The 10,915-nt window shown below is 36.8% G+C and overlaps 1 protein-coding gene across 1 annotated transcript; it reads right to left on the bottom strand.

The window, feature by feature from the left end:
- Positions 1 to 5,211: 5,211 nt before the first annotated feature.
- Positions 5,212 to 8,430, bottom strand: LOC141592291 (receptor-like protein kinase HERK 1). The gene has a single exon (XM_074412895.1). The coding sequence runs from the start codon at positions 7,999 to 8,001 to the stop codon at positions 5,530 to 5,532; it is 2,472 nt and encodes an 823-aa protein (XP_074268996.1). The 5' UTR covers positions 8,002 to 8,430; the 3' UTR covers positions 5,212 to 5,529.
- Between the last annotated feature and the right edge of the window lie 2,485 nt (positions 8,431 to 10,915).

Raw genomic sequence — 10,915 nt, 5'->3', positions numbered from 1 at the left:
GTCAAAAATATCCTCAAGTACCTACGGAGGACTAAGGATTGGGTATTGACTTATGGAGGCGATACTAAGCTATGCGCAACCGGTTACGCAGATGCTAGCTTCCAAACGGATCGAGATGACTCAAAATCTCAGTCCGGGTTCGTCTTCACTCTTAATGGTGCTGCGGTCAGCTGAAAGAGTTCCAAACAGAGTGTTATAGCAGATTCTACTACTGAATCCGAGTACTATGCCGCTCAAGGCAAAGAAAGGAAGCGATATGGATGCGTCAATTCTTACAAGGGCTTTCGGTAGTTTCTAGTTCGATGACCCGATCACCATCTATTGTGACAATAGAGGTGCCATCTTCCAGGCTAAGGAGCCAAAGTTTAGCAACAAATCTAGACATGTACTTCGGAAAGCTCACCTGATCCGTGATTACGTGGAGCAAGAAGAGATAGTGATTGACAAGATTGCGACGGATGATAACATCGCAGATCCTCTCACCAAACCGTTGAATTATGATAAGCATGTAGGGCATGTTAATTCCATGGGAATTAAACACGTTCCTGAGTTGTAGTACTTGATTATGGATTTGATACATTATCTTTTTCATATATTATTTATAACTTCATCGTTTTATATATAATATTTTGGTTTTCATGTGGATTGTACTGACAACATTTGAACGCCACAAAGTGAACTGAATTACATTATATTTGTTTGGTCCGTAATCGCCAATGTGAGCTGATAACTCCGGCTATTATATTGTGCACTCGATTGATGGTGGGTTCAACGAGCCATAAGTCAAACGGTTGACTGATCGATCACAGAAACGAGATTATGACGATACCTCGTAGGACAACTTTTTGTGACAACGTAATGGAGTCCTAAATGTTTAATAAACATTCGGTGCCAGGTCGTGGATAGGACATCCATTGTCTTCCTAGAGTCGATTCTTTTGACTATCGACTGTCTCTTGAGATTAAGGCAGTTTTTGGGTGACTTTGGTTTCTTTCTCACGGTCTGCCGTAACTGGAGGCTAAGTAGATTTTTTCTGGGACATTTCATACTGTGCTTACATCTGCTGTGCTTACATCTGCAGGATTCTAGTTGAGGAAAATATCCAACCCTTATCAGGTATAGTTATTTCTCAGGGCCACTCGAGGAGTTGTAACTGAAATGCATGGCCATGCTCGAATGTTGATTCGTTTATCAGTTAAGTTACTCTCTAGTCGGGGAAACCACTCTTGATATTGATCGCTTGTAAAATACGACCTTTGTGAATTCGGATTTGCAAATTGTTTTACATTGAGTGGGAGAAATTTTATAGGATATGAAAATCGGTTATCGCACATACACTTGTGAGGACAAGTGGGAGTTTGTTGGAGCTTGTGTCCTCCACAAATTAGTGTGATAACATTTGTAAATTTCTTACAGGTTCACAAGGGTATACTTCGTATATTTAATCAGTTGATTAACGTTTACCTAATAACGGTTGGCTTGCTATAAAGTTTGACGTTATTATCATACAGATGTCGGTGATCAACTGGTCCCTAAAGGTCACACCTATAGGATGTGTTTGAGAAATGTGGTTATAGAATTATAATCACATTGATGCCCAAAATGACTAAAAAGTTAGTCAATGTGTTGATGAGATAATTATTAATAAAATTAAATAATATTAAGTTGAGACGAATTAACTGTCAATTCGTAAATTAAATATAATAAGTTATATTTAGTTAAATATATTTAATGTTAGCTTGGACGAATTAATCTGTTAATTCGTAATTAAATATAATCAGTTATGTTTAATATCAACAAGATGAATGTGTCATAGTGGTAATAGTGAGGGTACACAAACCAAGAGGTCATGGGTTCGATCCTCACTAGATGACAATTCAACATATAAAAAAAATTAGGAGAGATTTATTCTTTCCTAATTGACTTCTTAATTCGGCTACTATAAGAAAGAAAGGGTGAGAATTCTTCTACCCTAATTCTTTTCTTTGACCTTGCCTCCTCTCTCATAAAAAAAACACAAAAACAACTAAATTTTACAGAAAATTTTAGATCGATTTCTAGCATAATCAAAGGGCATATCTCATATCGTCTTGGGTGCAACTAATAGGCGAATATCAATTTTGATATTGTTCTTAGGCCAATTTTGCTAGGACCGAAGGTTAATTCTAAATCCTTTATACTTTGTTTATGTATTTTGTTTATGACCATTGATCATCATTGTTAAACTCGTTATAATCCTTCTAGTTTAAGGGAAGTATACAGATTATTTCCCACAACAACCACCCTGGTACCGGAACACGCCCAGACATACCAACAACCACAAATAGGTACCGGGACACGCCCAGACTTACCGGTCCGAAAGCCAACGGGATCTCCTGCCAGACATCATGTCTCAACTACATGAGTCCCTCCGTAACTCAAGCCATTAATATGCACGTCCCTCTTAGAGTGGGAAGCTCCAATAGGCGACCCGAGCGTGAGACGGTCTCTCAACCGTCTCACGTCTCCATAACAACAAGTAATCCACCAAGTCTTCTGACATACAAGACAATACAATACATGCAAGACACCGCACAATATGCCAATTATCGACTCATCAAGTCACCTTAACAAATATCATGTTATAATGCAAAGACCGCTAAAATACGAATCACATGACCATTCAAATATTTAATGAAACTGAGTAGGATTAACTTACTTTTTAACAAATCTCCGTAAGCAATCCAAATAATAATAATCTTCCACAAAAACCGTCACCTAAATTTAGTAATTAAATATAATTAATTACTAACTAATCTAATTTAATCAAATACGAATTCAATTAATTAAATAAAAACCTGTCTTAAGCTATTTAAATCCCGTCTCAATTACTCGCTAACCATATGGGTCAAATCCCGACTCATACCCATTATACAATAATTAAAACCCGTTATCCCACATACAAACACACGGTTTGAACCGTGCTTGAACCACCAACCAACCCCGAAACAACAACTAATCACCACCCGCTTACCGCTGCCACCTTGGGACACCACCAGCAGCCATGGTGGTCCACGGCAACCACCTAAAACCGCCGCAAAACAGTAGCAAAGCAGCCCAACAACACCACCCTACACACCCACAAACATCGACAAAACCCACCAAAACAGCCGCCACCGTGGGGCCATCACCACCACGGTGGTCACGGCTTGACCCCACGACTGAGCCACCACTAGCCGAGACCACCAACACCAGCAAAAGTAACCACAACCGCAGCAACAACAACAATACGACAACAATGACCCAACCCGTATGCCCCTCTTTAACCCCAATTTCTACCACCCAAACGCCACCCATTCCATCACACATGACCACCACTAGACTCCCCTCTCAACCCACGACCATATCCACCCAAGGGCAGCCCAAGTCGTCCACCAAATAGGGGTCAAAAATCCGTCTTAAGACGGTCGCATAACAACAACAAAAACCCATATAAGTACACGGTCAAACACGGTTTTTTGGTGGTCATCGGTGGTCAATGACAGTCAGAGGTGAGTCGAGGTCAAGGCGGGTTAACGGTATTAATCAAATAATATATAAATAAGTTTAAGACGGTTTTACATTAGGATTTCCAGGCGGAGGGACAAAATCTCCATTTTCTTCTAATCCCTCTTTCTCTCTTCTTTCTCTCTTTTAATTTGATGGGTGGAAGATTGTGTTGAGATTTTGAGTGGATAAGGTGAGGATGGATAAGGTGGGGGTATATATAGTGGTAGGTGGGAGTGTATACATGTATTCGTACGATGTATTATTATCATTATTATAATTACCGTCTTATAATAATAATAATAATAATAATAATAATAATAATAATAATAATAATAATAATAATAATAATAATAATAAATTATTATTATTATTATTATTATTATTATTATTATTATTATTATTATTATATATTCCGTCTCATACATAATTCGTATAAATAATATAAAATATATAATTGTAACATACGGGGTATTACAATTTTAGTTAGACTTGTTAACAGTTTATTAATTAAAAAATAACATAACTCATGAAATAAGACGATTTTACACCGTGAGACGATCCACTTTTATATATAAAATAAATTATTCATTTAATGGCAATATATCAGTTGTTTTTTTATATAATGGGACTGTCACACATTGTGAGACCGTCTTACATTTTTTTATTGTTAAATTAATTAGTTACATATCATACATAATTAAGTTACATACCATACATTAATTTATGCCTTAAACCTAGATTGATGATCATTTTATAGTTATGAAATTGAATACCATATTAACCATACTAGAATTTTGTAAATAACACTAATCTTTGAGTTAGATGTACAACTATATTTATTTGGACAAATATTTGGCGAGGTAAATGGAGATGAAGAAGAAAGAGATGAGGAAAGGCATAAGATATAGTAATTAATTTTAGAAAATACAATAATATAGTAATTTTCCTTAAAATTAACATGCCCAGCTTAAGGAATTAATTAGTATCATCATAAAATTATAAATTAAATTAAATGTAGTCAAAGTAATAGTGCAGCAACGAGATTAATAAAAATTTAACAGTATTAATGTGAGAGTAGTGACAGTTATAATAATGATTGTGGGAGTAGTGAATGTAACAACGAATGTAGTGAAAGTAACAGTGATAGCAATGAGAAAAAATATGAACAATTAAATAACCAATCGACTCAAGGAAATATTTTATTTATTTAAATATACGCCGGATAAAATTAGCGGGAATAATGAATTTGATAGAAAAAAATTAGAGGAATTAGTAAAAGAAACAATAGTAACCACGGGAGTAGTGAACGTAATGATATTAACAAAGAATGTCGTGAAAGTAATAATATTAATAGCGGGGCAGTGAATGTGTCTCATAATTTGAAAATAAATTTTACATTTCATCATAATTACAAAGATATGCTATAGAAAAATATATTACTAATAGTAAACGTGTGAGTTAGACACCTCCAATATATTTTATTTCATTGAAAATAAAATTTGAAGTTAAAAAAAGGTAGCCCGGGCGAAACCGGACCCCAAATCTAGTATGACAAATTTTAAGTAACTGCCTGTTAGTCAAGGCACTTTTTAGTTACACTGACAAGTTGAAACATTAAACATATGGTTTGTGTAAAACGGATTAACACATAACTGAGTTAACGCACATTAAAGTAGCAATTAATAGAACTCATTTAACAATAAATATTGTGTAAAACCGTATTACAATGATATCCATAGCCTCGAGCGTCAAGTCATACGCAAGGTGGCGCAATAAATAAAGAGTCAAACAGCCAAATAAACAAGGAGTCGAAGTAACATACCCTATCAAAACATAGGAGCGAGTAACTCCATGGATACCAGTTCTTTCGAAATTTGTATATAACTGATGTATACTGAAACTAATTAGTTTCAACTTACTATTGTAACTACTTGAGAGGTCCATGACTGAATGTGAGCTAGTTGTAAGTGGAATAATATACAAGAAAGAATCCTCAAACATTCATCGGCCCTCAGGTTTGACTATCTGTGAGAAAACCTGGCTCATTGAAACACCAGAAGCATCATCATCAGTTGTAATTATTTCCTGTTGTACTGAAGTTACACTGTCTTGATTCTCAGTGAAGTTGCGGATTTGTGGAGATAGCGCCCCAATCATGTTGGTACTATTATCTTCAGGATCATCTAGAATAACTGCTTCTTGTAGTTGAAGTATATACTCCAAGTTCCATAGCACATCCCCCATTGTAGGTCTGTCAACCCCGAAATCAGCAAGACATTTCTCAGCTGTTTCCCCAAACTTTCTCAGAGAATCGGGTTTTATTTTGCCGGCAAGAGTAGGGTCTATGATTTGGTCAAGTTGTCCTTTTTTCAGCCATTTCATAGCCCACTCAGCTAAATTCACCATTTCCCTGGGAAGTGTCGGGTCTATAACCGGCCTTGCACAAAGGACTTCAAATAAGACCACCCCAAATGAATAAACATCTGATTTCTCGGTCAACTGTTGCCTTCGAAAATATTCAGGGTCAAGGTATCCAAAACTACCCTTTACAGCAGTACTGACATGGGTTTGGTCAAGCTCTGGGCCCGTTTTTGACAACCCAAAATCAGCCACTTTTGCCATGAAAGTTTCATCGAGTAAAATATTAGCAGATTTTACATCTCGATGAATCACGGCTTTTGCATACCCAGTGTGGAGGTAATGCAGGCCTCTAGCTGCCCCAATGCAAATCTCAATTCTCTGCTTCCAACTCAGACTAGGAAGGTCTGACCCATATAAGTGACTCTTGACTGTCCCATTCTCCATGTACTCGTAAATAAGAATCATCTCATTTTTCTCATCACAATATCCAATCAAAGAAACCAAATGACGGTGTCGAAATTGTGAAAGCAATTCGATTTCAGTTCTAAACTCTGCAAGACCCTGTTGCGACCGAGGGTTGCCCCTCTTAACAGCAACTTTTGTACCATCACCCAAGGTTCCCTTATAAACCTTTCCAAACCCGCCTATTCCGATAACTCTACTTTCATCAAAGTTGCTAGTGGCATCATGAACTACTGCAAAAGGGATTCTATAACCCAAATTGGAATCAATGCTTGTAGCGGTATTAGAAAACTTGCTTCCCGTAGAGTGGGAAGTTCTTCCAAGAGATAAAGGAATCCAAGATTTTGAAAGACCTTGACGGGTCAGTTTCCTTTGGCTTCTTCTACAAAGGAGAAAAAGGATGCATGCCAATACAAGAACACAAAACCCTCCAACAACAATACCCACTATCAGTCCTACTTTAACTCTCGAGCTCTTTTCTATAAGGAAAAGACTGCCCTTAGAATTGCTCATTTTCAAAATTTCGAGCCCATTCAAAATGGCATTGGGGTAAACATTGACCACAGTGGATGGAGCAATACATATCCGAAGCTTGTTGGTTTTTGCTAAAGGTGTGACAGCATCGAAAAAATAAGGAGTAGCCAGAGCCCTCGTCACTTTGCTAAGATCGAGCTGTGGAGAAACAAACCAGTTGTTGAGGTAAACACTAAAGACCAGCTGAAACAAGGCCTTGCTCACTATATCACAATAGTGAAACCGAACAAGATACTGAAACCCCGGCGCCACCATAAACTCCCACGTCACATTAAAATTAGCGAAAGGATTATCCTCTGAATTCATCACCTTGGCAGTGCCATAAACAGAAGCTGGAGCAGTATATTTTGTTGCGAATCCTTTAGCATACCTAACAGCCTTAATATTACTCTTATTAACAGCAGAAGCTTTATTCACCAAAAAACCGTCATCAGGAACCCATGTTCTCCAAAGAGTATCATTATCAAAATTTACCATTGGGCCTCCCATGTTTAGCCTGAAAACCGTCTCTAATGCTAGTCTAGTTAGGCCATTGTAGCTTCCAGCAGGGTCTATTAAGGTAGCATGATCAATGATGAGAGAATCCGGGACTAAAATAACTTCTAAAGCATTAAGGAAGGCGAAAGACCCCCTGGATGGATCGATTGTGATCATGAGATTATTTGATGTAACATTGAGAGAGTACTCTTTAACTAAAGGAGATTTATGTGGAGTATAATCACCAAGAAGATTGAATTCTTGAGCAGACACACTGAAATTAGCAGTACTCATTGTGTAGGTACCGTAATCAAATGGGAAGAAATATAGGCGAATGAAATACCGCCCTGATTGGGTGATAGGAAGGGTATATACTGAGTTTCCGGTAAATATTCTAGCAGTTTGAAAAAGGGGTGAAGTAGGAGAAGTTGGCAAAGAGTTAGAAGAAGCCTTCCCCAAAATTTTCTGTGGAGTTGAGAGAAACTTTGATGAGTGTTTATCAGCAATAAACACACGATTACCGACTGTTGTGTCGTTGGAAGATCCACAGTCTATTAGATAATTGGTTGCACTAATGCTCCCACTAAACAGGATTAGGAAAGCCATACATAAGGCCAATCTGAGCTTAAAATTACCCATTTTCGCCAAATTTTAGACAGTTACAGAAAACCCAACAAATCCTAGATGTTTCCCAAGTCAAGGAACAAGATTCTTGTATAAATGGACAAATAAATCAGAATTCATACTATAATAGATTGAAATCCTAACCCACAGGCACAGATTACAGGCATTGACGAACAGATTCAATCAGAATTAAAATAATAGAAATAGAAACAAAATGATGGGTGGACAATGCATGTGAGGGTTACCAATTACAATAACAATAATAATAATAATAATGTAGACATTAAACAATGGCAGATTTCAGTTACTTATAAGTAGAGTAAAGTGCTTCATTCAGGTAACAGCAACTTAGAGAAGCAAAAGAAATATAAAAAAAAAAAAATACCCAGAAAAGGAAGCTAATAATTCAAGGTAAAAGATTAAAGCTTTGACATTTATTGAATGAGATAAACCCAAATGAGTGTGCAACTAACAAGATGTCAAAATATTAATAATAATAATAATAATAATAATAATAATAATAATAATTATTATTATTATTATGAACACAATGAAGCTAAAAGGGTGAATGATTGAGAGGTATATTCATTCATTCATAGAAAATGACAGGAATTTGTTTATAGAAAAAACAAAGTTGTAGATTTATGTGAATTGGATGATATAAATGACAAGGTTTAAAGTGATATAGACTAGAAGACAAGACAAAGTCAAATAATGTATGTATATGAATAAAGGAAAATAAGTGTGTATTGATTAGATGAACCGTTAGTTGAATAACCGTCGCCACAGATTTAATGTCATATATACTCTCCACTTTGCTTGTGAGTTGTGAGTAGGGATGGCATTGGATCGAAGGCTCTACGTATATTCGCTGGATTGAACCCTCATGGAGCGGATATAGATCTCATTTTTATGGATTTAATGGATATGGGTCGGATATGGATCTAGAAAAATTTACGTGGATATGGATATGGATCTGGTAGCTAAGATTCAGACCCTACCCAGATCCATATTTTTTATTTTATTTTTAGATTTTTAGATATATAAGAATAATTAACGTTGATAGAAGTCATGTTTTCTTATCTTTTAATCAATTCACTTATGTCAGTTTTTGATATGAGTCACATTTAGTCCCCGAATTAGCCTCGTTTCCATGCTTTCTAGCATATATTAGGGTCATTTCTTATCTTTAGTTTCCCATTTTGCATATTCTTTGAGGTTTTGTGTCCTTGGTAGGAGATGATTGCTAACCTTGCATATTTGGAGCAAAATGGAGATAAATGGATCGCATCTAATAACCAAGCATCAAAGAGAAGACTGACACTAGAGGCCTAAGTAGACAAATAAAGTGAAATGGACAATGATGAAAAGATCCTTGCATCCCCAACAAGATCCCCGCGGATTGTTGAAAAGCCAAAGAAGAAAAGTATCATGTGCCACGATCCGAGCGGCCCGAGTTCAGAGAAGCAACGATCCGAGCATCCCAGAGCTGGATCCGAGCGTAACAGAGCAACGATCCGAGCGGATCTTCTTACAGGACAGCCCGTGCTTCAGGCCAGGACAAGCGGATCCTGGTGGTACTTGCAAAGATGATCCGCGCATGTCCCTCGTGAGTTGCAATTCCTCAAGCTTCTTTTAGGGTCTTAATAGTCATTTAAGCCCTTAGTAACCCTAATCCTTGTACTTAATTTTAGTATAAATACTCCATTGTACTACCTAAATTAGAATCATCTTTTAATCAACTCTTAATACAACGATCATCTCTTAATCCTCTCTTAATTTAGTGGTAATACACTTTCCATTATTAATCATATCTTAATCTTTCATTAATCTCTCAATTGTTCTTCCTTTTATTTGGGTAATTAGAAAATTATTTGGGTTTATTTGGAGGATTGACAACCTTCCATCATTCATCAACTACTTATATTATTCTTTGCTTTATTATTTGGATAATCTCCATAGGTATAATTCCTTTTTACCCTTATTTAATTATTGTTAATCACTTTACTTTATTCATCATGTTTTGCTTTGTTAGTATGATTGACAACCTTATTAGCATGCTAAACTTGATCATGAGTGAGTAGTCCTTTAGCTAGGGTTAATGGGGAATTAGGGGGAACAAACATGGGGATTGATCTATGCTTAATCTAATATTTTCTCATAATTAATTTGCTTGCTTGTTGTGATTTCAACCTATGCACATGTTATGTTTGATGAAATTCTAGACTATGAAACCTTGCATTTTTAGACCTTCCCTGATCTCTTCAATGAGGCTTGTAAGATATAAACCAACTCGAGCCTCATTAGACCATGCATAGAGTTGAATAGGAGGAGACTAATTTGACTTGTAGGTGTTGTACAGTCTAGATGACTCTGTAACACCCCCATACTCCAAGTGCCTTACCAGGACCACTCAGGTATAAGGACGTTACCATCTCGGTTACGCGAGGCAATGATAATCAAATAAACAATAATGAAACGATATTTAAATAGTAATACTTTAGCGAAAGGTTAATCCAAAAACCAAACCAAATACTAATACATGTTCTCAAAACTACTGCCTCTCATCAACTAATCAAATGTATATGAAAACCGCTAAACTACAAAGGAAGACTTCTATCATCCGATCGTGGCAATCCCACTATCCCAAAGACTCATGTCATACCCGCTCAATATCTCTGCTCACCATCCCCGAATGGATCACCGCAGGTTTTCAAAACATTCATCGGGGTCAGTACTATTTACACAAGAGGTATAATCAACAATACAGTAACCAATACAACTCAAACAATCATATATGATCAAGCACTCCACTCCATCTCCGTCTCCGACTGTCCACTGGACCAGCCCTGCCAGTGGGGGACCGCAGCCGTTTCCACCTAAGCCCCGCTCATCATACCGAGCGATAACCCTGTCCCATTAATGTGCA

This window comes from Silene latifolia, chromosome 7 (assembly GCF_048544455.1).
Source record: "Silene latifolia isolate original U9 population chromosome 7, ASM4854445v1, whole genome shotgun sequence".
NCBI lineage: Eukaryota > Viridiplantae > Streptophyta > Magnoliopsida > Caryophyllales > Caryophyllaceae > Silene > Silene latifolia.
This window is presented reverse-complemented; position numbering and strand designations above follow the sequence as displayed.

Coding starts and splice junctions, on each gene's coding strand:
- LOC141592291 (XM_074412895.1), bottom strand. CDS start 8,001: ATGGGTAATTTTAAGCTCAGATTGGCCTTATGTATGGCTTTCCTAATC.